The sequence below is a fragment of the Rhinatrema bivittatum genome, chromosome 2 (assembly GCF_901001135.1).
Source record: "Rhinatrema bivittatum chromosome 2, aRhiBiv1.1, whole genome shotgun sequence".
NCBI lineage: Eukaryota > Metazoa > Chordata > Amphibia > Gymnophiona > Rhinatrematidae > Rhinatrema > Rhinatrema bivittatum.
The window spans coordinates 715,210,377-715,237,738 of record NC_042616.1 but is presented as its reverse complement, the minus strand read 5'-3'; the positions used below and the strand labels follow the sequence as shown (position 1 = coordinate 715,237,738).

The window sequence follows — 27,362 nt, the reverse complement described above, 5'->3', positions numbered from 1 at the left end:
GCTGATGCGGGTTGTGACTTGGTATGCATAGCTTCCAGAAAATCTGCTTCAATTATTGCAGCCAGGCAGAAGCTATGGCTGTGCAACTGGCCCACAGATACCATTTCAAAGTCTAACCTTACTGAGCTGCCCTTCAAAGGCTCGCTTTTGTTTGGCAAGTAAATGGGGAGAGACCCAGGTCCCTCGTTTACCAGAGGACAAGAAACCCATTGCCTGGCCTTTTCAGGAGACTGGCTGCTTCGAAAACTACCAGCGCTTTTGGCCTTATAGAGGAGATTCTTCCCAGGGATCCCATCCTTTCCTCAAAAGGATGCAGTCTTCAGAAGTGGAGCTCCCTGGTCTTCCCAGTTAAGGTTTGCGGGCTCAAGTGGTAGTGCAGGAGATAGGTGGTCACCTATCTCGGTTTTATCACAGGTGGGTCCAGAATATTTTGGATCAATGGGTTCTCGACGTGATTTGGAACGGGTATGCTCTAGAATTTCTTTGCATTCCTCCAGATTCCTCCAGATGGTCTCTCCATGATACTCCCCTCAGAAAAGGGTGGAAGTGGAAGCGACATTACAACGGATGTTTAATCTGAAAGCAATGATTCCTGTTCTCAAATTGCAGCGAAATACAGGCCAATATTCTGTTTTTGTTGTGCCCAAGAAGGAACTGTCATTTTGACCCATACTGGATCTCAAGGTTGTCAACTGTCATCTACAATTCACACATTTCAGGATAGAAACAGTACACTCTATCATAATGGCTGTCCAAGTGAGGGAGTACCTCCATGTCTCTGGATCTGACAGTGGCATATCTGCATATTCCCATCCAGCAGGATCTTCCAATTTATCTTGGATCGTCATTACCATTTCAGGCCTTGCCTTTCAGTCTAGCCATGGTGCCCAGGACCTTTTCCAAGGTCAAGGTGGTAGTAGAGGCAGCCTTTCGCAAGGAGGGTGTTCTAGTTCATTCCTATCTGGACGACTGGTTGATTCGAGCCAAAGCTTTGGAGGAGAGTCTTCGTGCTTCCCACAGGGTGCTTTCCTTGCTACAGGAGCTAGGTTGGGTGGCGAACCTGGCCAAGAACAATTTGTGGCCGTCTCAGACCCTGGAGTATGTCAAGGTATGATTTAATACAAGGCAGGGCAGAGTGTTTCTGCCAGAGTCCCGTATCCACATGTTGATCCTGCGAGTTTGATTCCTGAGGAGCTCTGTTCGTCTGACCATGTGGTCTTATCTACAGGTCCTGTGGTTGATGGCTGCTGCATTAGAAGGTTTCCTGAGCGAGGGCACATATATGCCCTCTTCAGCGTGCCTTGTTCTTTCGATGTCTGCAGTGAGGCTGCACCTCCCATTAGAGGTAAGATTCCAGTTGGATTGGTGGTTACACAAGGACCATCTCAGGAAGGGAATTTTCCTGACTGCGCCAGATTGGTCAGTACTTATGACACATGTGAGCCTCCAGGGCTGGGGGGGGTTCACTGTCAGGAGTTGTTGGTGCAAGGATGCTGGAATGCAGCAAAGTGGCAGTGGAACATCAACAGACTGGAGGCATGAGCATTTCGGTTGGCATGCTTGCAGTTCGCCGAGTGGCTAGAGGTTCGGGCAGTCTGGATAATGTCTGCTCCAAGAGTTAACAGGTGTCTGAGAAGATAGATACGTTCATGGTATGAGCAGAGCAGCATCTCCTAAGCATATCTGCCTCTCGCATTGCTGGAAAGGACAACATCAAAGCCGATTTCCTCAACAGGAGGAAACGTATGACCCAGGAGAATGGGAGCTGGTGGATGAGGCCTTTCGGCTCCTGGAGAACTGCTGGCACCTACCAAATCTAGTCCTGTTGGTGACCTTAAATAACCTATAGGTTCCATGCTGCTTCAGTCTCGGGCGGGACCCTAATGCGATGGGCATCAACGCTCTTGTTCAGGAGTGGCCACACGGCACCCTTCTTTATGCGTTTCCCCCTGACCTCTGATGGGCAAGCTGATTCTGAAGATTGCAAGTCAAGCCAACACCATCCTTTTAGTGGCTCCAGATTGGACTCAAAGGCATTGGTAGGCAAGTCTCCAGAGACTTCTGGTGAGCAGTCCCTTCAGACTACCATCTCGGTTGGATCCCTTATGTCGAGGGCCCATTTTGTGACGAGGATCCGTGTCTATTCTGTCTTACAGTTAGGCCCATTGAAAGGGCTCGGTTATCACCTGCATTAATTTCCACTCTTTGGGCCTGGAAATTTTCTACTTCTCTAGCCTGTTAGTTTGGAGGGAAATTGAGGCTTGGTGTTCTGAGCGAGGTACTCTACTGCTCAAGATGGATATTCCGTTGATTTTGGAATTTTTACAAGATTGTTTGCTTAAGGGGTTGGCTCTTAACACCTTGAAGTTGCAGACCTGGCTTGTTATAGAGGAAGAATAAATGGAGGGTCTTTGTCGTCCCATCTGAATGTGTCCATTTTCTGCAGGGATTTAAGCATCTTTGCCTCCCATTACGGCTTCTGGTGCCTCTATGGGACTTTAACTTGGTCCTCAAGTTTTTGGCAGGTCCGACCTTTTGACTGCTGCTTACCTTGAAACCAGTTTTTTTGCTAGTAGCAATTTGTTCAGCACGTCTGGTCTCAGAGCTGCAGGCTCTTTGCTGTTGTGAGCCTTTTCTCTATATGACTCCAGGTGTGGTTCAACTTTGGACTGTGCCTTTCTTTTTGCCCAAAGTGGTTACGGACTTTCATTTGAATCAGTCCATTTCTCTGTCTGCCTTGGAGAGGAACGAGACTAAGCTGAGTACCACCTTTTATGTTCCTTGGACATCAAGTGTCATTTGCTGCGATTCTTGGACATAACTCAGACTGTTTGGAAGTCTGATCGTCTGTGCTTCATGGTAAAAGTAAGCAGGGAGCACCAGTGACACGGGCAATGATTGCCTGCTGGGTTAAGGAAGACATTATTTCATCCTATGTGGCCACTGAGGTTGCCTTGCCGAAACACATTAGACTGCATTCCACGAGGGCTCAGGCGGTATCATGGGCGGAACTCTGTTGCTTGTTGAAATTTGCCAAGTGGTAAAATGGTCATCTTTATACACCTTCTCCGAGCATTACCCCTTGGATGTTAGGGCTAGGGAGGACGTCGCATTTTCACGGGAAGTATTGACTGGACCACTGGTAGCCTTCTGCCCTTTACAATATTAGCATCGAGTGGGATGTACCAATCTGAATACTAAGGAAGGAGAAATTGCTACCTGAATTTCCTTAGCTTTAGTGGAGGGTAGGTCAATCCCAGACCTGCTGGTGTTTGGATTAGTGGTTAGCCTTTCGTAGGGTGAGCTATGCAGAGTATGATTCCTGTTCTCTTCTTGTCCTTGGTTTGCTAGATATGTTCCTTCTTTAGGCTGAACTCTGTGTTCCTGTTGGTTGAGAAACATGAATGGTTGCCTGTTGCTAATAATGTTCAAGTATAATCTGTTTTGTCCACAGTTTGGCTTTTTCAGAGAATACTGGTGGGCTGATGTCGAGGTGGAACTATATAGCCGAGACGTCTGCTCTTGCTCCTCAGTTTGCTGGCAGAGGTGCATAACCCACTCGTTGGGATTGACCTACCTTTCACTGAAGGAAATTATCAGGTAAGTAGTAATTTCTCCATTCTATTCAACATGTATTTATGAATGGGCATAAATGGGTCCTCCATTTTGGCATCTTCTAGAATATGAGCATCTTCCAGTAAGTATCTTTCAAAGAATATGCTCCTTTATTGGGGAGGCCTATGGAAGATTTCTAGATGTGATTGAAAGTTGGATTTTTATCTAAATCTTTTCCTAAATTATTGCATTATTGAACCAAGTCCACCACATGTATATAGTTACCTTCACAGTTTCTCCAAAATTAATTTTGGTAGTTTTCATTTTCACTAATGTTACCGGGGGGTGATGTACCACTGCATTTTCATTTTATAAGCATTTTCCATCATTGCTGTAGAGATGGCTATCTTGATTTTTTTTTTTTCCAGACTGAAACATGTTGATCATTTTCTATCTAATTGTGTATTTAAGTCTGTGTCCCACTTTGAACAGTGCCTAGCCGCTTACTTACTACAGGACTATTGGTAAATGCCCTTGTTGGTCTTAAGCCGTCTCTATTTTGTAACAAATTTACCATTTTCTGTAAAAACCTTTTTTTCACCCAGCAGTGTCTTACCTTTTTGGGCTTCAAGCTTGATCAGAACCAGCTTCTGGGCTATGGCACCATGAGCTTTAATTTGTAACTCTTCAAGAGTTTCCCCCATTTTGTTTTTTCCACCCCCCTCTCCTTGTTTCTTACAACTTGCTCTTATGGGCCGATATAGTAAAACTCGCGGGGCCCGCTCTCCTGTGCGCGCGATTCTGTAGTTAAATGAGGGCCCACGGCAAAAAGAGGCGCTAGGGACACTGGCGCGTCCCTAGCGCCTCTTTTGGACAGGAGCGGCGGCTGTCAGCGGGTTTGACAGCCAACGCTCAATTTTGCCGGCGATGGTTCTCAAACCCACTGACAGCCACGGGTTCAGAAACTGGACGCCGGCAAAATTGAGCGTCCGGTTTTCAACCCGCGAGCCACGGGCCGATTTCAAATTTATTTATTTATTTATATATATATATATTTTTTTTAAACTTTCAGGACCTCCAACTTAATATCGCCATGATATTAAGTCAGAGGGTGTACAGAAAAGCAGTTTTTACTGCTTATCTGTGCAATTTCCCGGTACCTGGAGAAATTAATGCCTACCTTTTGGGTAGGCGCTAATTTCTGAAAGTAAAATGTGCGGCTTGGCTGCACGTTTTGCTTTCTGAATCGCGTGGGAATACCTAATAGGGCCATCAACATGCATTTGCATGTTGCGGGCGCTATTAGGTTCGGGGAGGGGGGGGTTGGACGCGCGTTTTCGACCAGCTATTACCCCTTACTGAATAAGGGGTAAAGCTAGCGCGTCAAACGCACGTCCAAATCCGGGTTAACAGTGCGCTCCACCGGAGTGCCCTGTACTGCATCGGCCTGAATGTCCAGCCAGGGCTCCCTCTGACCCCTAGATGTCACAGTTGAGTAATGGCTGAGAGGCCTTCCCCATGGGTAGGCAGCATCTGCCCCACCACCCTTGCCCCCAAGCTGGCCCTGGAATCAAATCCAGGTCCTTTGTGGCTGTGAGATACTTCTGCCAATTATTAATCTATAGAAAATGTTTTGAAACAAAAAACGAAAAGTCAATGTTGGGATCCTCTATTGGTTTTGTATTTGCTGCTTCATTTCAGGCAGGCGAGGTGTAGGAAATGGTGCTGCTTTCTGCCCAAAGTCGTCATGCAACTGGATTGTGTATTTATAATGCACATGTTACAGCTTTCAATTCTATTTCCTAATTAATAATTTCTAAAGAGGCTTTTGTTCTTAATCCAACAGGCTCTTGTGAACATGGGAGAAATATTGAAAGCTGCAGGCTGTAACTACAACAACGGTGAGGAATTTGATTGCCACACTAGGAAATGCAAGGCAGTGCTCTTATTGTATATTTACCGAATACCAGCTTCTTCTGTAGATGTTTATGCCCACTCTCATCCCTACCTTCTTCTTAGTCGTCAGTCGCCAGACAATCTGGTGAAAAATGGCCTTTTTTGCTAAAATGGAATGCTTTTGTAAAATTGCATTCTTGGAATTCCGACCTGGAGAGGGCTTAAGGTAGGCGCTTCAAGCTTGTTGAAAGAAGGCATAAGTTCTAGGGCATGCATCTCATGATCCCTGATTAATGAGGCTACCAATACTTACTTTGGAAAAATGGTGAGGGAGGTTTGGGGAGGTTGTATGGTGGCTGTGTTCATGTAGCTGAAAGTAGCATTCAGTCATTCAGTGGGATGAACCAGGGACATAGAATAAAACTCACGAAGGATAAATTCAAACTTCAGAAAATAAACATGTATTGGGCGCCTGCCTACAGATATCAATCTTGTGCCTTTTATGTGCGAGTTAAACTTAGCAAGGTGTTCATCAGAAGTACTCTGCTGTCATTTTGTCTTCTTTAGTGGAGCACTTTAAAAATAAAACACTGAGGTCCATATTCAGATTCATTTAACCAGAACTTATCCAGCTAAATTTTAGCCAGATAAAGTAGGAGTGTTCTGAGGAAGAGATACATTAGCTGAATAAGTTATCCAGCTAAGTCTGGTTATGCCATAGAGATGTCCTAAAGTTAGCCGGATAAAGTTATCTGTGTGTGCTAATGAATACAGCTCCAAAGTTAGCTGGATAAGTTTATCCAGCTAACTTTGTTATCCAGACTGTGACCGAACAAGGACCTCTGTTTGTGACTAAAAACTGTGCACAAGATTGTGCATAGTTATGTCCCTACTCCAAATAACTTACAGGCCGATACAGTACATTGCGTTCTGGTTAGCCCGGGTTTGGCCATGCGTTTTTGACATGCTAGTTTTACCCCTTATACAGTAAGGGTAATAGCGCATCAAAAATGCGCGGCCAAACCCCCCCCAAACCTACTAGCGCCCGCAACATGCAAATGCATGTTGATGGCCCTATTAGTTATTCCCGCTCGATCCAGAAAGCAAAATGTGCAGCGAAGCCGCACATTTTACTTTCAAAAATTAACACCTGATGAGGCCGGGGAAGTGTACAGAATCGGCCCACGGGTTGGAAGATGGACGCTCAGTTATGCCGGTGTCCATTTTCTGAACCCATGGCTGTCAGTGAGTTTGAGAACCGATGCCAGCAAAATTGAGCGTCGGCTGTCAAACTCGCTGACAGCTGCCGCTCCTGTCAAAAAAGAGGCCCTAGGGATGCGCTAGTGTCCCTAACGCCTCTTTTTACTGCAGGCCCTCATTTGCATACTAAATTGCGCGCATAGGAGAGTGGCTTGTGCGCGCGTTGACAGAGCAGGCGCTCTCCTCGGAATGCCCGCTCTCCCGCGGGTTTTACTGTATCAGCCTGTTAGTCTTATGTTTAAGCTCACAGAAATTTAAGTGACTTAATCAAAGTAGCAATCAAGAGCAAGAATCAAGAGCTTTACCACACTGCCAATCTCATGTACAAATTACAAGGGATGAATGAATCCACAGACTGACTAATGCACTTACAGGATGGCACAGGCCTTTCAAGGCTGAGAGCTGCAGTATGTTGCAAGAACTAGAGCAGAATAAGTGAAGGTACTCCACCCTAAAATTTCTCTGTGTATTGTTGCTGTAATGTTGCTATGAATATACTAATATGTTCAATGCCTAACTTGGAGCTAATGCAATAAACTGAGCATTAAAACTGCACTGAAATTTCCTAGCGTGTAGCCAGATGGACTCAAGACCAATGGGTTATGCTCCCCTGCCAGCAGATGGAGACTGAGTCAGATTTCAAAGCTGACATCACCTTGCATACACCCCTGCAGTGACCTTGGCCCTCCAGTAATCTCAGTCTCCAGCAGATGGTGGACGTACCTCTCCCTATGGGATTGCTGTATTTTTGGAAGGAGAAATTCTACTTTCTAAATTGAAGGAAAATTGAGCCCCGTTCTCTTGCATTGATTCCTAAAGGTCCCTCCCCCAGTTGAGAATTCCTGAGGCGATTTCAGAGATCTCTGAGCTGTGCCTTGGTCCGGTAGCAGGTTCCCGGCGTGAACTTTTCTGCTTAAGCAGCTGAAAGGTAGTGGGTGTAGGAAGCAGAGCACGGTGGTGACAGCCAAAGCCCCCTCCCACAGCCAGAGAACGTCTCTGTACTCAACTGATAAGCCCTGAGCCAGGTAAGTTTAAAAAAAAAAAATTACCTTTCGATTCAGAGATGTTTGGAGGGGTTTCAGTAAGACTTCCTCTGGTCTCTTTGCTTAGCGTACCATACCAAGGTCGTTCCCAATCCCGTTGGAGTAAGGGGAAGTGGGCTTCCGAGTGGGTTGAGCAGCCTCTGGTAGGCTAGGCCCTGTTTTAGGCTTGGTCAGCACGTAGCCTGGTAGGCTGCAGCGGTGCCATCTTGCACGTTTCTTTATGCGTGCCCTATTGCCCTCCATAGAACGTCAGTATGTGCAGTGTGTCAGATGTGCACACACACCACATGCATAATGTCGCGCATGTATGACTGCCCAACTTCTAAGCACAGAACCAGGAACAGCCAAGCGCATGGGCTGTGCGTGTGCCTCGCCACGCCCCGGCGCTGTAAATCTGTGCACATAAATTTTAAGTGCAAGCTGACAGAACACACAGTTAACGCTGCCAATGGTGCCAGCAGCCAAGAAACATAAGCGCCTTTCTCTCTGTGCTGTCTGTCATATTAGGGTTTCACTATCTGACCTGGAATCCAGCTTATGTCAACACTGTGAGGAAGCCTAAGGAGAGATGGTCTCTCTGGACTTTTGCAGCTCCATCACTGCTCTCTACATTAATGGTGGGGGTGGAAGGGAAATAGAACCAAAGAGCTAAGAGAAACAGATAAGTATGAGAAAAAAATGTGAAGCTTGCTGGGCAGACTGGATGGGCCATTTGGTCTTCTTCTGCCGTCATTTCTATGTTTCTATGTTTCTAAGCTCGGCTCCTCCCATTCAGAAGATGGTTTAGCCGCAGCCTTAAATGGAAGTACCCCGGGATCTGAGTACTCCTTTGACTGGGTCATCCATGGTAGAGGGAAATTCAGTGGCTCCTACCCCAGTACCTCCTGGGCTAGGCATGGACCTGGCTGCCTTCTATGGGTGGAATTTTTCCAGGGTCTACAGGCCTTTGTACATGCGCAGTCTACTACCTCACTTGCCCCTGTCCGGATGGAAGATCACCTAGTAAGCCCTCCCTCTCTGTCCTATTGGCAGACCTTGAGGTATGCCTCGGCTTAACAAGAGCATCCCTGGTAGGGACCCAGATGGCTCAGACGAAGAGGACGATCTGGACCCCTTGGAAGAAGGGGAAATTCCCCCTGGGTTGGAACTGTATCCAACCATGTTGTGGTTTTTTCATAGAGACAAATTGCCAGCCTTGGTTTTCCAGACCCTGAAGATGCTGGGAGACCCTGGGACTGATTCTATGAGGGAACCAAAGAAGAATCCCATTTTGATCTTTCTATGGAAAGTCTATTGCTAATTTCCAGTACTGGAAGCCATCCAGGAGTTGATTGACCTAGAATAGAATGTCCCAGAATCAAGTTTTAAAGGGGGACGAGTGTTAGAAGCTCTATACCCACTGGATCCAGCAGTGAAAGAGCATTTGCATTTCCCTAAAGTGGATGTGCTGGTCTGTGCTGTCTCTAAGCAAGCAACTATCCCAATGGAGGAAGGAGCAGCCTTAAAGGATGCACACAATAGACTGATGGAGCCCATCCTTAAACAAGCTGTTCATGCAGTAGCAATGACCTTGCAGATAGCGTCTTGTTGTGCCCTTGTAGCTCGTTCGTGCCTACTCTTGTCTCAGGAAGTGGATGGCTCAAGGGTGAATTCTAGAGCAGTTATGGAACACTCTGCTGCCTTTTTAGCGGACGCGGGCTCAGATCTAGTCTGTACTTCAGCCAGAGGAGTGGTCTCAGTGGTGGTGGCCAGAAGACAGCGATGGCTGCGGAATTGGTCATCAGATGCAACCTCCAAGGCCAATCTTACAAAGATGCCTTTTAAAAGATCTCTCCTTTTCAGAAGCAAATTGGAAAAGCTGGCCAGCAAGTGAGGCGAATCTGGAAGATAAGAGGAAGGAATTACAGCGCTTCTCACCTATGAGGGGCCAATCCAGGGGCTCCCAATGTTTTTGCCCCTACAGAAACTCAACATTTCAGAAGTCTCAGTCCCTTCATAGTCAACACCCTAAGAGAGGGGCAGCAGGTTCAGGTTCGTCCAGAACCCCACCCAGTGAAATTTTGCCTTCCCCCCCTCCCCTTCCCAGAACGAGGAGATAGGGGGGTCGACTGTCTCTCTTCTATGGGTGGTGGGTCAAGATCACTTTGGACAAATGTATATTGGAAGTATACAAGAAAGATATGCGCTGGAATTTCACAGCAGTCCTTGGGATGAATTCATAATGCCTCCTTGCCACTCCCAGCACAAGAAGCAGGCAGTGGAGATTACTGTAAGGCTCCTCAGGATGAGGGCTATAATCCCAGGACCTGTGCCCCATGAAAATATGGGTTACGCCATCTATTTCATCGTAACCAAGAAGGAAGGATCCTGGGCCTCAAGAGTGTCTGCTAACATCTACGAATGAATCATTTCCACATGGAAACATTGCACTCCATGATAATGGCCATTCAATCGGGAGAGTTTTTAACCTCCCGGGACCTATCCGAGGCCTACCTAATTCACTTTGAAGCACTGAAAAAGAAAAAAATGTGCAAAAAACACATGTTTTGCACATTTTGGACTATAAATCTAAATAAATAAAATTAAAAATATTCCAATCCATCAAGAACACAGTTTCCTATGCTTTGCGGTACTGGGTCACCATTATCAGTTCTGGGCACTGCCCTTTGTCCTAGTCACCGCCCCCCAGAACATTTTCCAAGTTTATGGTGGTCATAATGGCAGCACTGAGAAAAGAGGGAATCCTGGTGCACCTGTACTTGGACGACTTGTTGATCTGGGCAAAGTCCATGGAAGAGGGTCTCCAGGTGATCAACAGGATGAACTCCTTGCTTCAGGAACTCGGTTGGTTGTAAACCTGGAGAAAAGCAGTCTCAAACCCTCCCAATCCTTGGAATATCTGGGAGTCTGATTCGACACAGAGCAGGGCAAGGTCTTCCTTCCAACTTCGCGGATAAGGAAGTTGATATCCCAAGTATATCGGCTGATGAGCACGATATGCCTGATGAGGTGGAGCTATCTTCAAGATCTCATTTTGATGGTGGCAACCCTGAAAGAAATGCCATGGGCGACTACTTCAACGCTCCCTGCTGTCACATTGGAACCCACAGTCTCAAGACTATTCGATTCGCCTCCTCTTACACTCTCAGCTCCATTGGTGGCTGCAGGAAGCTCATCTGAGCAAGGTTGTATCCATGTCTTCTCCAAACTGGCTTTTCCTCACGACAAACGTGAGTCTCCGGGGTTGGGGAGCTCACTGTCAGGAACTGACGGCCCAGGAACATTGGACCAATGAAGAGGCCGTCTGAAACATAAACTGCCTGGAAGCCTGGGCAGTCAGATTGGCGTGTCTACAATTCAGCCACATACTTCAGGGTCAAGTGTTCTGTGTAATGTCTGACAACGCATCTCTGAACTACAGGCCTTGTCGGGAACCGTTCCACTGGATGACTCCAGGAGCATTACAGCTTCGTTTCGTTTCATCCTTCTTGCCCAAAGTCATCTCGGAGTTTCATTTGAATAGGTCCATTTCGTTACCATCTCTCGTAATCACAAGGATATGGAAGAATACAGTCTCTGTCATTTTGAGTGTCAGTAGGCTTTTGGTGCGGTATTTGGAAATTTCATAACCAGTCTGAAAGATGGACCCCCCCCCCCCCCCCCCCCTGTTTGTCTTTCACTGTGGAAGGAAGCAGGGCGAACTAGCTTCGTGGGCTACCATAGGCTTCTTTGACCACCTCCTTAATCCAGCAAGCTATGTGGAGGCAGGAAAGCCATTACCTTTTTTCAGGTTAAAGCTCATTCCACTAGGGCTCAGGCAGTCTCTCGGGTGGAAGCTAGACTGCTATTTCCCGTCGTCATCTGCCAGGTGGCAACATGGTCCTCCTTGCACACCTTCCCCAGGTTCTAGTGCCTGGACATTCAGGCCCGAGATGACGCGGCCTTTGCAAGGGTGGTATTAACCAGACTGCAGACAGCCTCTCGCCCCGATCAGGAGTAGCTTTTGTCCATCCCATTGGTCCTGAGTCCATCTAGCTACATACTAGGAAATGGAGAAATTACTTACCTGATAATTTTGTTTTCTTAGTGGACTCAGCATTCCAAGAGATTACGAGTAAGTCATCTATAATCTTACTGGGGTCCAATGTTTGTTTTGTTGAGTACAGTTACGGTTATCCATTTTTAATCAAGTTTTTTCAATAATATGTCCACAGTGGCTTTTGAAGAGAAAACTGAAGGGCTGAAGTCACTGCAGGGGTGTATGTAGGGTGACATCAGCTTTGAAACCTGACTCCATCTCCATTTGCTGGCAGGGGAGCCTAACCCATCGGTCCTGAATCCATCTGTCTACACTAAGGAAAACAAAATTATCAGGTAAGTAATTTCTCCATTAAAGCCCATAATAAATTAAATAGAACCACAATAGCGATTCTATCAACAAGTCTTCATAACAGCCAGATATTAATTAGCCAGGCTTTGGAAGAGTGTTGATATACCTTCTTTTTCTGTAGTGCTTAATCATCTATCTATGCATTACCATTTGGCTCATTTAACAGCTCTCCAAAATAACAGTTTGGCCTCATTTGGGAAGACATGGGGACCTTATATAAAAAGGCCTTTGACATTAATAAAGAGTATTCTGTTTGTCACAGATATATAGAAAAAGTAAAACAGCTTGTCTCCATTAAGCATAGAAAAAGCATAATTTGAGTGCAAAGGGATATCTCTCCCTCCCAGATCCACCCACCCTATATCATAATCCGCCAAACCTCTTGGGCAGATTGCACCACTCCTAGGAGGCGTCGCGAGAAGACTGTGATGGAAACATATCAAACACCCCCCCTCCCGATTAACTAGTAAGCTGCAAGTGAAAAGCAAATAAAAAATAATCACTAAAGCTCATAAAAGCATGTACAAGATATCACTGCAATTGACAGTCTCAGATGAAAAAGAGAACTCAGCAAAAAAGCCATAATATAAAGCACCAAAGTCTACTGAGAACCATCTTCTAGAGTTCTTGAATGTCTTCACCCCTTGATCAGAGAGCACAGATTGAGAATCGTCCAACTGACGTTGAAGCTGACATCCTTTGCCAGCACATTGCCATCTGGGGAGGGCATCCGTCTTCTGCACGCTGGCTGCCATTTTAGGAACTGAAAAATTAATAGGAAGAGCCACCTGTTTGAAGGCTTCAACAGCCTCTGGCACAGTTTTCACTCTATACAATATCCCTTTGAGCATAAATTGAAGCCCAAAAGGGAATGACCAATGGAATCGGACATATTTGTCTCGTAGAGATCGGATCGCCTCCCTCATTTCAGATCTCTTGCAGAGAGTGGAAGGTGCAAGATTATTAAAGATAGATATCGTGTGTCCTTCCCAGTGCCTGTTAGGTCTCTTTCTTGCCACCTCATAGACAAATGTTTTCTGGGTGAAGCTGTGCATGCATATGACAATGTCTCACGCTCTGTTATCCATTTTGGGACCCAAGGCCCTATGCGCTCTCAAATTTAAGCAGGCAAGAGGGGCAGTCAGGTATAGAGCCAAATTGGTAAGTATAAAAGAATATATCTTTCTGCAGTAGCTCTTGGGTCACTATAAGCTTCAACCTCCGGGATGCTTCTAATTCTCAAATTACAGCGGCGATTTCAGTTTTCCAAATCTTCTAGCTTTTCAGCTAAAAGAACACATTCTGTCTGCGTAGATTTTCACTGTGCAACTAAAGCCGCAATACTGGCTGCATAACCTTCCACACACACACATCTAAATCATCCACTCGAGTACCCAGTTCAACTATGTCGTCTCTCACCTCTGATATTGAAGCTAGCAGATCCATCTTGTGCTGCTTCACATCTGCCTGTAACTCCATAAACCACCCCTGGAGTTCATCTCTTGAAGGCAGGTCAGCGTTGCTGTAGCTAGAAAGGTGCACAGAAGTGGCGTCATCAGAATCAGGCCCCTCCGCTGCAGATGCAGCCTGCCTGCCCTCATCAGCCAGGATCTCCGAAGCATGTTTACTGAAAGAGAACTGCTTCAGGTCCATGGTTTTTGTTGTTGCAGGGGAACAATACAGGTTGAAAAGTAACAAAATTAGCATGATAGTAAGTGAAAAAGCAATGTTATCAGCAATCAGGGGAAGGAACTTGGCTCTCATACGTCCATTACTGTCGACCGCTGTAAAGCGCCCCTGTAAAATATTGTTTATATCTTCTAGTATTGTGATTCATTAGAATTAATTATAATACAAAGAAGGACATAGTGTTAGAGAAAATTGTTACAATATCACAAATAAAAACTTAGTGAATATATAATTTATTTTTTTTTTTAATATATTTCTCCTATTGCCATTGGTGATAGTTCAGAGGATTACTGGTCTTCCAGACCTGGTTTTTGTGGTGGCAACTGATTGGCCGAGGTGTCCTTTTGTATGTGGATCTTGTTAGGTTGTTGGATGGGCAACCATTGTGGTTTCTTTGGTACAGGGACCTTCTTTCATAGGGTTCTGTTCTTCACAAGGACCCAGATTAACTTTATTATTGCTTGGCTCTTAAGTGATCTCAGTTGAAAAAAATATTCTATTGAGGTTGTGAGCACTCTTGAAGGCTAGAAAATCTACCTCCTTAGTGTATGTGTGAGTTAGTAAGATTTTTTAGTTTGGTGTTCTGTTTGGAAGATAGTTCCTAGGAAGCCTTGTGGTTTGTATTTTGAAGTTCCTGCAGGATGGTCTGGCTATATGGGTTTAACTCTCAATCCTTTGAAGATGCAAGTTGCATGCCATAGAGGCCGTATTTTGGGAAGGCCTTTATCTTCTCATCCAGATGTTACTCGCTTCTTGAGAGGAGTTAAGCACATTACAGCTCTGGTGAGGGACCCTATTCCAGCTTGGGATCTGAATTTGGTGGTATTCTTTTTGGCAGATTCATATTTAAAGCCTCTTTTGGGCTCTTTCATTGAAATTGTTCACTGAGAAGGTTGTTTTTATGGTGGCAATTTGTTCAACCAGATGTATCTCTGAGTTAAAAGCGCTGTCATGTAATAATCTCTTTTGGTGATCACGAGATATATAGTCAAGATTCATACAGTACTGTCCTCTCTTTCAAAAGTAGTGAAGGCCTTTCACATTAAATTGGAGGGTATTACAGTATACTTCATTTCATGGATGTGAGGTGAGGAGTTCTGAGATATCTGAAACTCACTAATGCATTTCAATGATTGTATCATCTTTTTGATGGTCAGATAAGAAAGGGGAAGCGGCTACCGGGCCATTATTGCACGTTGGAGTAAGGAGGTTCACAGTGGCTTATGTGGATAAGGGCAAGTCCTGACCCAAGCAGCTCAGGATACATTCTGCTAGAGCACAAGTGGCTTTGTAGGCAGAGTTGTGCTTAGTTTCTCCACAAAAGATATGTAGAGCTACGTCTTGGTGGTCTTTTGCCTGCCTTCTTGAAAGCATTATCCTTTAGATGTGAGTGCTAGGGAGGGGGGGTCTCCTTTACTGCACAAGTCTTAAGAGTGGGATTGGCACTATCCCTGCCCAGTTCAGAATTAGTTTGGGTACATCCCATTCATTTGAATGAAGAGGAAGGTGAAATGTATTCTTACCTGATAATTACCTTTCCTCGAATCAAGTCAGACCACTCCAAAATCTGCTCTGTTGTATTGCCAAATATGCTGCTGTTCCTAGCACCTCTCTGAAGTGGACTCTTCCTTCTGGTGAGCAAGTAGGATAAGTATTAATGTTTTGTTTATAGTTTTATGCTTGCTTTTGTTTATTTTTTCTTTTCTTATTCTGGATTGCCCTCGGGGTGTAATGTGTTTACATTTTTGTAAATTAGTTCATTACAAGTAATACTACTAATCTGAGGTCAGCACAGATGCCTATAAGAGGGGATGTCTCCATTTGATTGTCGATGGGCATAACCCATTGGTCTGACTGGATATATCAGGTAAGCCATTTACCCATGGCTGCTTAACAGGTAAAAAGGCTGTTTGACAAATTGCCCACCCTGTATGCAGATGTGTGTACCCAGCATTCCACTATACACATACATTTTTTTTTCCTGTGTTTTTGTGGAGGCGTCCCAGGGTGGGGGAGGCCCTGTTTTTTCAAACGTTTTCAAGGGGAAAGTATGCATGCACTTTCTCTTTAAGAAATGTTGTAAAAGCTGCAAATAAAAGTGCTCCTGACTTTACATCTGCCTGCATGGTTTTGAAAACGACTCCCATAGTGTTTTACCTCATAGTAATTTTATTTCTCTGTCTTCTAGTTGTGAAAACTACCATCTTGTTAGCAGACATAAATGACTTCAGTGGTGTTAATGAAGTCTACAAGCAGTGTAAGTATATGTGGTGGTTTCAGTCTTCATGAATTGCTAATAGCTTTTTGTGTGTGTGGTTTTTACAAGGGCAGTCTCAACACATTTCAGACCTTTTTTTTTTCCTTTTTGTATTTGATAGTCTCACTTGGTAATTATTTGCCTGGCTGCTGCAACTGCAAATGACAATTTAACTCCCTCTTCATCTTACGTACAAAACTCTAGTTCCTCTCATATAGGTTCTTTAATATCTTGGATCTAAGTCTGGGCAGTAACTTTAAAATATATATAACTTTGGGCAGAAAAGAAATGAACTCCTTTCCTGAAGCATGCCAGCCTTTGTATTGCAGATGCTTCCCTGGTGTCCAGGTACCTCCTAGAATTATTCTTTTTAGAATTATACCCCTCATCAGTCCTGAAAGATCACCCAAAATGTCTTTCAACAATTTGAAAAATATAATTTGTGAAGTAGGGGGGATAAAGTGGCAGCTGGGTAAACAGAGGCACAGGGTGGCGGCAGCAGCATAGGGATTTGATTATGCCCACAATCTGGGGTAGATTTTAAAATGGTTGTACGCGGGTGTACATGTGTGCGCCATGCAGCGTCTGCATTGGTTCTTTTGCCCGGAATGGCCTTGCTATAAGGATGCAGAGGTTTTTGCTTCATGAACAGGAGTGCTTGCTCCTTTTTTGCATTGAGATACTTGAAACAAAATACAGATAGAAATCCTTTTTTTTTTTTTTGCTAATCTGAGTAGTGGATTAAAGTTTTTAAAATGTTTTCATTGACCCAAAGGCTTCAAACCATCACCTCATTGGTTGCAGAACTATACAGTATGCTGTTACTTTTCATAATGAGGTACAGATCAATATCAGTTGGCCTGTCTAGTCTGCCCGGTTTTTCCTGTCCATGCTCCTAAGGATCTATCCCAGCTACCAGCCATAGTGTATGAACTCTTGTAAGATACCACGCCTTAATCAAGTCAATTTATTTTCTTCCTAATTGGTTCTCTGCCATCCTGCATACACAATCTTAACTACCAAAACTAGCAAGGTAGCTGCCCTAACATCTAGCCACAGAAATCTCCATGGACTTGCTCAGTAGTACTCATCCACTGTCATGAATTTTTCTATGACAAAGTAACAGAATTAGTAAATACATAAGTGCTATGCTGATTTTAGAACAAGGTTCATCAAGCCCAGCATCCTGTCTCAGACAGTAGCCAATCCAGGTCGAAAGTACCCGGTAGATCCCATAAAGTAGATCTAATTCCTGTTAATCTCAGGGATAGTAGTAGCTTTCTTTGGTCTACCTGGATAATAATGTTATGCACTTTTCCTCCAGAAATTTGCCCAAACCTGTTTTAATCCCACTATGCTAATTGCCTTGATCATGTTCTCTGGCTACAGATTTCACAGCTTGATAGTGTGCTAAGTGTAAAAGTATTTTCTATGATCTCTTTTGAATCTTCTTGCTAGTTCTATACATGTCCCCTTGTTTTAGTGGTATTTGAAAGAGTAAATTGGTCTTTACCTGTTTCACCCCACTCATGATTTTATAAACTTCTATCATGCCCTCTCTCAGCTGTCTTTTTTTTTTTTCCTAAGCTAAAGAACCTTAGCCCTAATAGCCGCTCATCATAGTAGAGATGTTCCATCCCCTTTATCATTTTTGACACCCTCCTCTGCACCTGATTCTAATTCAGCTATAACTTTTTCTTGAGATGAGATCGGAGCTGCACGCAGTACTCTCTAGATGCAGTCGCAGCATGGCTCAATGCAGAGACAATATGATGATTTGTTTTATTCTCCATTTCTTCTCGGATCATTCCTAGCATTCTTTTTGCTTTTTTGACTGCTGACCTATACTGACCCGAGGATTTCAGTGTATCTTTTACAAGGATTCCAAGGCTAATTTCTTGGGTAGCGACTCCCAATACCCAGCATCATTTATTTGAAGTTGGGAATATTTTTCCTTATGTGTATCATTTTACACTGAAAACATTAAACTTAATCTGCCATTCAGTTACCCAGTCTCCTTGTTTCACAAGGTCCTGCTACAGTTCCTTGCAATTCATTGCTGTTTTAACAACTTTGAATAATTGTATCATCTGCAAATTTGATCGACGCGCTCATCCTCTTTTCCAGAACATTTATGAATATGTTAAACCGCACAGGTCCCAGTACCAATCTCTGTGGTATTCCACTAACAACATTTTTCCATTTGGAAAACTGACCATTTAGTTGTACTTTCTGGTCTTTTAACGACTTACCAGTCCACAATAGGATACTGCCTCCAATCCCATGACTTTGTAATTTGCTGAGGAGTCTCTCAGGAGGGACTTTGTCAAATGCCTTCTGAAAATCTAAATACACTACATCAACCAACTCATAGTCAAAAGCATAAGCATGGGCAAGTCAGATGTAAAAACAGTAATCAGGCCAAACTCATAGCATTGTAACTCCATGTAATATGTACAACTTTAACAAATTCTAAAAGATGAGTAAGACAAGACTTCCCCTTGCTAAAACTATGTTCACTCTTCTCCATTAAGCCGGGTCCATCTGTATGGCCAGAGACTTTGTTTTTGGCCAGCACAGACGTCTGGCTCACCAATCTATAGTTTCTCAGATCCCCCGTAGAGCCGTTTAAATCTTTTTTGTTATTGGAACCTTCTTAAAAATCTGTATCATATTGGCCAACTTCCAGTCTTCAGGAATCATGGCAGCTTTAAATGATAGGTTACAGATTACTGGTAACAGGTTAGCAATTTCAGTTTTAGTTTTTAGAACTCTGGGGTGGATGCCATGCAATGCCTGGGATTTGTTACTCTTTAGTTTGTCAGTCTGATCGATTCATCCTCCATTGTCACAGATATTGTTTTAGTTGCTCGGAGAATGTTTCAGGTGTGGGTATGTTCCCAACATCCTCCTCTGTAAAAGACCAAGAACTCATTCAGTTTTTCTGTTATTTCTTTGTCCTCCCTGAGTACTCCTTTTGCTTCTCAGTCAACTATCACAGGGGTTTTCAACCCAGTCTTTGGGACAGACACACCTAGCCAGTCAGGTTTTCAGGACATCCCCAATGAATATGTATGAGATAGATTTGCATACAATGGAGGCAGTGTATGTAAATCTCTCATATGCATAATCATTGTGGATATCCTGGAAAACTTGACTAGGTTGAAAACCAGTGATCTAGCAGCCCCCATGACTCCCTCCCAGGCTTTTTGCTCCAAATGTTCTTAAAGTTTTGTTTTTTTTATTGGCTGTTTTTTGCTTCACTGGCAAGCTTTTTCGGTCTCTTTGGCCTGATTACTGTTTTTACATCTGACTTGCCAGTGCTTATGCTTTTGACTATTTATTTTCTTCTGCTTTTTACTTTTGAACTACGCCCTTTAGCTTTAACTGCCTCGCCGTTAAACCACTGTCATTTTGTTTTCCTTTACATTTTTTAGTGCATGGAATTCATTTTTATCTGAGCTTCCAAAATGGTATTTTTAAACTGTCCATACCTCATGCAAACTTTAAACCCTTGCAGCTGTTCCATTTTTAGTATTTTTCTAATTCATTTCCTCATATCAGTCTCCTCTTTCAAAGTTATATGCTACTCTAGTAGTCTTGCTTAATGTCCTCCCAACAATGATTGTCAAATTTGATTTGCATTATGAACACTATTGCTTAGCGGCCCCACCACAATAACCCCTCGTATCAGGTCATGTGTTCCACTGAGGACTAGATCCATAGTAGCTGCTCCTCATGTCTGTTCTAGGACCAGTTGCTCCATGAAGCAGTCAGTCATTTATGGCATCTAGAAACTTAACTTCTCTAGTATGTCCTGATGAGATATTGACCCAATCGATAGCAGGGTAGTTGAAATCTCCCATTATCATTTTGGCAAACTTCATTTGCTTTTTAAATTTCAGCTAGCATTTGTTTTTCATTTTGGCCAGGTGGCCAGTAGTATACACCTACTGCTATACTCTTACCCATCACACATGAAATTTTAGCCATATGGATTCCACAGTACATTTTGTTTCCTGCAGGACTTTATCATGCTTGACTGCCATCTTTTACATATAGTGCCACCCCTCCACCAATCTCATCTGCCCTATCACATTGATTATAATTTAAATCCTGGTATCCGTGTCCCATTGACTGTCCACCTTCAACCATGACTCTGAAATGTCTGTCTATATCCTCAAATAATGACATACATTCTAACTCTCTTCTGGCATTCACATACAGATGTTATACAGTATACATTTTTTATTTGTACTTTCATTTCTTTTTTAACTCATAACCTGCTTGTTAGCAAACAATACAGGCAGTTTAGAGTCATTCACATCTGGGTACTCTTTGTTTACACCAATCTGGGCTACTTCAGCCTTTCAAAACAACCTTTCTACTGGGATATTCTAATGTCCATGTTTTGCAAGTATCTCTGGAAAATTCCTCACCTCTGTTCTGTAGATTAGAACATGAGTTTCTCCACTCTGTCTTGCTTTGTGAAGAGGGGAATTCTTTGACATCCGTTAGAATACTATTCTGCCAGTCGCCTTTTACCAGTAGGGTTAAGGTTGGTTTCTTCCTTCAGAGCTGAAAGTGACAGTGAAGTTAGCTGCTCCTGTGGCCATGCATGATGTGGTTCATTGAAGCCATTACCAAATGAGAGTCTGTGCTGTTTGTTAGATTAATAATTTTAGAATAATGTCACCTTTTAACCATGATTACCGTCATGGTTAAAAGGTGAGGTGAAAGAGGCTATTTTAGCCAAAAAACATCCTTCAAAAATTGGAAGAAGGATCCATCTGAAGAAAATAGGATAAAACATAAGCATTGTCAAGTTAAGTGTAAAACATTGATAAGACAGGCGAAGAGAGAATTTGAAATGAAGTTTGCCATAGAGGCAAACACTCATAAGAAAAGCTTTTTTAAATATATCCAAAGCAAGAAACCTGTGAGGGAGTCGGTTGGACCATTAGATGACAAAGGGGTTAAAGGGGCTGTTATGGAAGATAAGGCCATTTCAGAAAGACTAAATGAATTCTTTGCCTCTGTGTTTACTAATGAGGATGTTGGGGAGATACCAGTTCCGGAGATGGTTTTCAGGGGTGATGAGTCAGACGAACTGAACAAAATCACTGTGAACCTGGAAGATGTAGTAGGCCAGATTGAGAAACTTAAAGAGTAGCAAATCACCTGGACCGGATGGTATGCATCCTAGGGTTCTGAAGGAACTCAAAAATGAAATTTCTGAACTATTAGTTAAAATTTGTAACCTATCATTAAAATCATCCATTGTACCTGAAGACTGGAGGGTGGCCAATGTAACCCCAATATTTAAAAAAGGCTCCAGGGGCGATCTGGGTAAATATAGACCAGTGAGCCTGACTTCAGTGCTGGGAAAAATAGTGGAAACTATTCTCAGGATCAAAATCGTAGAGCATATAGAAAGACATGATTTAATGAGACACAGTCAACATGGATTTACCCAAGGGAAGTCTTGCCTAACAAATCTGCTTCATTTTTTTGAAGGGGTTAATAAACATGTGGATAAAGGTGAACCAGTAGATGTAGTGTATTTGGATTTTCAGAAGGCGTTTGACAAAGTCCCTCATGAGAGGCTTCTACGAAAACTAAAAAGTCATAGGATAGGAGGCAATGTCCTTTCGTGGATTACAAACTGGTTAAAAGACAGGAAACAGTAGGATTAAATGGTCAATTTTCTCAGTGGAAAAGGGTAAACAGTGGAGTGCCTCAGGGATCTGTACTTGGACCCGTGCTTTTCAATATATATATAAATGATCTGGAAAGGAATACGACGAGTGAGGTTATCAAATTTGCGGATGATACAAAATTATTCAGAGTAGTTAAATCACAAGCAGACTGTGATACATTACAGGAGGACCTTGCAAGACTGGGCATCCAAATGGCAGATGAAATTTAATGTGGACAAGTGCAAGGTGTTTCATATAGGGAAAAATAACCCTTGCTGTAGTTACACGATGTTAGGGTTCCATATTAGGAGCTACCACCCAGGAAAAAGATCTAGGCATCATAGTGGATAATACTTTAAAATTGTCGGCTCAGTGTGCTGCAGCAGTCAAAAAAGCAAATAGAATGTTAAGAATTATTAGGAAGGGAATGGTTAATAAAAGAGAAAATGTCATAATGCCTCTGTATCGCTCTATGGTGAGACCGCACCTTGAATACTGTGTACAATTCTGGTCGCCGCATCTCAAAAAAGATATAGTTGCAATGGAGAAGGTACAGAGAAGGGCAACCAAAATGATAAAGGGGATGGAACAGCTCCCCTATGAGGAAAGGCTGAAGAGGTTAGGGCTGTTCAGCTTGGAGAAGAGACGGCTGAGGGGGGATATGATAGAGGTCTTTAAGATCATGAGAGGTCTTGAACGAGTAGATGTGACTCAGTTATTTACACTTTCGAATAATAGAAGGACTAGGGGGCATTCCATGAAGTTAGCAAGTAACACATTTAAGACTAATCGGAGAAAAATATTTTTCACTCAATGCACAATAAAGCTCTGGAATTTGTTGCCAGGTTAGGGCAGTTAGTGTAGCTGGGTTCAAAAAAGGTTTGGATAAGTTCTTGGAGGAGAAGTCCATTAGTGGCTATTAATCAAGTTTACTTAGGGAATAGCCACTGCTATTAATTGCATCAGTAGTATGGGTTCTTCTTAGTGTTTGGGTAATTGCCAAGTTCTTGTGGCCTGGTTTTGGCCTCTGTTGAAAACAGGATGTTGGGCTTGATGGACCCTTGGTCTGACTCAGCATGGCAATTTCTTATGTTCTTAATGGAAAATGAGAAGATGTTGCCTCTTTTTTTTTTTTCCAGTTTTCCAGAGTAACTTCCCAGCCAGAGCAGCATACCAGGTTGCAGCTTTGCCAAAAGTAAGTAAAATCTGTACAGCAAACAAATCCACCTGTTTTATTTTTCAGGCTGTTTTAAATGGTGTTCTCAGATTTTGTTCTGCCACCCTACACTTAAAGGGCATCTTAGCTACAGTTTGTATGATTTCCACAAAAGGTACCATATCAAATTGTTCCTATTTCCTAACATTATCACCAACTGGTTCAGGGGCTGCTACTGAATTTACAATGAATTGTGATATAACTTGATAAATCTTCACATGAAAAATGTGAGCAAAATCTTTAGCACTTCACTTGAACCTTATCCTTGGGATGTGATATGAGTGATCTAACAATATAAAACAATTTGTGAGATCAATTTGAAGCATCACTACTGTGCAGAAATGTGATGTTGCTTTAAGTCATCAACCATCATTCTAAACTCTTTCAAAGTATTTAAATACAACTCAGTCACAAGTAAGCTTCGACTTACGCCAGTGGCGCTCAGGATGCCGAAGCCACCACTTAGTTGCTAATGTATCCTTACTCAATGGGAAGCTCTATGTCTCCTGATCGTAAGAATCGAGCCATCCAGTGATTCGTTCCATTTAGTTGAGGCATTTTCAGGGTCTGTTATAACAATATCTGACAGGCTACAAATCCACAAAAAAAAAGAAAAACCGGTGTTATATGTGATAAAAATGTATGACAAGTATAGGAAAATCACATGATAAACCCTCATAGATGAGCAATTGCACACTTATGCTTCAAAGCGTTTGTGCACTTGTTGCTATTGTGCTTGCTCAATAGATATAATCATGGGGTAACGCTTTTCATTTCACGTAGAATATGCCACTACTTTTAGGCAAAGAATTTTTTTAAATATATATTAAATTTTAACATTCACTCCAACAGCTTTATTTATGAAAGAACTTCTATGGAAGAAAAACTTATCTTTCCAAAGAACGCTAGAGCTTACGAGCTCATCGGCTCTGCTCTGCCAAACACCCGACACCGCTGGTGTTTCGGAGACTTTGTCAGGTGCTTTAATCAATGTCTAAAGTTGGAGAGAGATTTCTTCTTTGTGCGACATTTTGAGGCAGGGCCCTGAAATGCCAGTCGCCTTTTACGAGTAGGATTAAGGTTGATTTCTTCCTTCAGACAATGAAGAATTCTCTCTCCAACTTTAGACATTGATTAAAGCCCCTGACGAAGTCTCCGAAACATCAGTGGTGTCTGGCATTATTTGGCAGAGCAGAGCCCATGAGCTCTTAAGCTCTAGCGTTCTTTGGAAAGATAAGTTTTTCTTCCATAGACGTTCTTTCATAAATGAAGCTGTTGGAGTGAATGTTAAAATTTAATATATATTTTAAAAAATTCTTCTTTGCCTAAAAGTAGTGGCATATTCTACGTGAAACGAAAAGTGTTACCTCATGATTATATCTGTTGAGCAAGCACAATAGCAACAAGTGCACAAACGTTAAAGCGCTTTGTAGCGTAAGTGTGCAATTGTTCATCTGAGGGTTTATCTCGTTCAGTAATTCACGTATAACATATGTGATTTTCCTCTATTTGTCAGACTAGAAATCCAAACATCCAGAAGTTTCTCAGCAATACATTCTCTGCTCTCAACTCTCGCCGCAGGTATCTTCGCATGGATAGGTATGAAAGGAACATAGGTCTTTATTTGAATTAGGTAATGATCAGACCAAGGTACTGCAGTACAAGAATTTGGGACAACTTCAGCCTGTAATATAGACATGTTGAATGAAGTTTTTACAGCAATAAAATGATCACCTTGCTGCCGCCCCCCCCCCCCCCCCCCCCCCCCCCCCCTATTTTTATTTTGATTGAGGTTGAGAAAAGATCTGATATTTGGTACAATAAAATAGTATCCATCTCCATTATCTATGTTTCAGCAGTGCAACAGAAATCGGGTTTTTCAATTTAATGCTAAAGCCCTTTTAAACAGTTGATTATTAATCATTGTTAAATGAATTACTAGCACCTAGAACATTTTATGGCTGTCCTAAGCAGAAATGTAACTTTCTGATGTTTTGCTATATTGGTGCAGAAGATAGATAACAGAATCATAAGGGCTACAAGGGATGTTGAAATGTATTTAGGAGGAAAGGTTGTAGAAGTGGTGTGATGTTAGAGCCTCATGAAAAGAGGCTTCATTGAGATTACTGGATTCGCTTTCTGGCGTGCCTCTTCACATGGGCATAGCTGCCAATCCATGCTCTTTTAGTGTTTGATTACATAGTGAATAGGCTGGTTGATGTATTTATAGTTATTCACTAATCTGCCTCTTACCAAGCATAGCCTCCAGGCGGATTACAACAAATTTAAACAACCATGTGAATCAGCTATAGAGTTTGAATCAAACTTACAGTTGACATACGCTTTTTTTTTTTTTAAGAGTTCATGTGGGGAGAAAAGTATGAGAGTTGCCAGATGTCAGTGATATTCTGCATTCAGTAGGAAAGCTAGTTTGCCATCCCTAGCTTAGAGCCACTTTAAATGATGGCCCAACAGCCAGAACAGTATAACACTGACAATTTAATTGTGCCCACAGCTCTTTGGTGGGAGGAGGATTCCTTGTCTTGCAGTGAGTGTTTTACATGGGATTCAGTATTCGCTTCTTCTTAATATGGTTTTTCTTTCTTACGATGTGTCACTATTTTTTTTTATCTAGGGAGGACGTGTTGAAATAGAAGCAGTAGCGATTCTGGGCCCCATCGTGGATGCAGCAGCAGCAGCTCTATAAGAATCCAACCTCCGACACATCGCATTCTGCTCTTGATTTGGGAGCATCGATCTTTGCTGTCTTCGCATTCCTAGAAAGAGAGCTGACTCTTTTTGTTTGTTTTTGCTAGTGATGGGCTGAATTTGGTTCAGTCTCCCAAAAATATAAAGTCCCCTCAAAGGGGGGATACCATCCTATTCAGCTCATCTCTGCAGTTTTTTCTAATTGCTACAGAAAATGTAATTGCACAGATTTGCTGTTTTTTTTTTTCTTTCCCATTTTCTGGGGGTAGTCTCTATTCCTGTCTGTAGTTCTTGTGTTTAGTGTAGCTGACAGTGATGCGTGATTTTTCTGAACAAGCATAATATGGAAGTTGATGACATTGACTTTTTGGATCCTACCTACTGCAAAAGTTAAGCATTTACTGCATTGCTGCTTTTTAAAATTTTTCTATTTTCATATCTACAAAAGTTTCTTACAGCTGTATAATCCTTAAGACTTTACTGTACTACATGAAAAAGTATATATTTTTATATTCAGAATTTGGGAATCTGCTTAAGTGAAAATAAAATCTACCATCATAGAGTAATACGGACATGAGTTCTTATACCCAAAAATGACAGGTTTGAAAGTAAACATTAAAATCTTCAACGGGCAGCATTCACCTGTGTCAGAAAATACATCTGGAAAAAATTGGAATGGGGTTGGCTTTCTTTTATTTAAAATCATCCAAAAGCAGAGGTGGAGAAAATTCAGCTGTCTTTACATTGTTGGGAGACACAGCTGTATTTACATTCCTTTCAAGCTTTGCTGTTATAAGGATTCAATAAAACTATCATTTTGGATGCTTAAATAGGATGTTTTGATTTTTTCACCTGAACCTTTTAATACAAATTAGAGCCCCCACCCTCCACTTCAGCCTATGGACATTATGTTGGTGTTTATTGCTCAAGGATGAGTGACTTATTGCAGGGCCGGTTGTGCGTGCTGCTTTGATAGCAGTCCTGCTTCCTGTATGTACCATCTGGTTCTGAAACCCTCTACTTCCCCTCTGTCTAATGAGATCGAGCCCAGTGGAGGAGCTTATTTCATGTACTGCCGTGGCTGCAGGTGCATTAACTCTGTCTGCTCATCTGGCAGGGTCCTAGGTGAGCTGCTGCCACTGTCCTGTCTCTCATAGTTTCACAGCTTAGCCCTGGGTAGACTTGCTGCAAAGGGTGGCACTGGCTTAAATCTTCTGGAGCTAAAGCCATGGAACTGTCACCGGGATGAGGAGCCTGCCTTACGTATTGCTAATCCATAAGACTGCTGAGGAGCTCTTATTTGCGGAGTCTGGCAAGGTGAAGGTGTTCAAAGGAAACGTGATGGGGAGGATGTGTAAGGAGTGGGGGAGAAGAGAGAAGCACAGTGCTCATCTTTATTGGTTCAGAGTTGAAAGCAAACTATAAATCATAACTGCTGCAGAGCTGCTTTGCTATCTTGGGCCACCCACTTTCCTGCCTTCTAAGTCAGGGCTGCTATGGCTAATTGATGGTTACTTGCAATTTCCAGCTCTTGGAATGGGTGGAAGTACATCTTCAGGAAATCTCCACCTCCCACAGTGAGGGCAAAGACAATGTAAGAGTTTGTTTTTCAGCAGACAGAGTCTTGATCCAGGAGAATGGGAATTGT

The 27,362-nt window shown here is 42.8% G+C and overlaps 1 protein-coding gene across 2 annotated transcripts in view; it reads left to right on the top strand.

Annotated features, from left to right (window-relative positions):
- LOC115085581 (2-iminobutanoate/2-iminopropanoate deaminase-like) overlaps positions 1 to 26,544 on the top strand; it is a 49,096-nt gene extending 22,552 nt beyond the window's left edge. The window contains exons 3-7 of one of the 2 annotated variants that reach the window (XM_029591773.1): positions 5,402 to 5,456; positions 16,022 to 16,090; positions 22,929 to 22,984; positions 24,522 to 24,604; positions 25,641 to 26,544. In XM_029591773.1, coding sequence (XP_029447633.1) covers positions 5,402 to 5,456; positions 16,022 to 16,090; positions 22,929 to 22,984; positions 24,522 to 24,604; positions 25,641 to 25,659 — 282 coding nt within the window. In that variant the 3' untranslated portion in view covers positions 25,660 to 26,544. The remainder of the gene's footprint in view (positions 1 to 5,401; positions 5,457 to 16,021; positions 16,091 to 22,928; positions 22,985 to 24,521; positions 24,605 to 25,640) is intronic. The other variant, XM_029591774.1, reaches the window with a different exon arrangement.
- Positions 26,545 to 27,362: the final 818 nt, after the last annotated feature.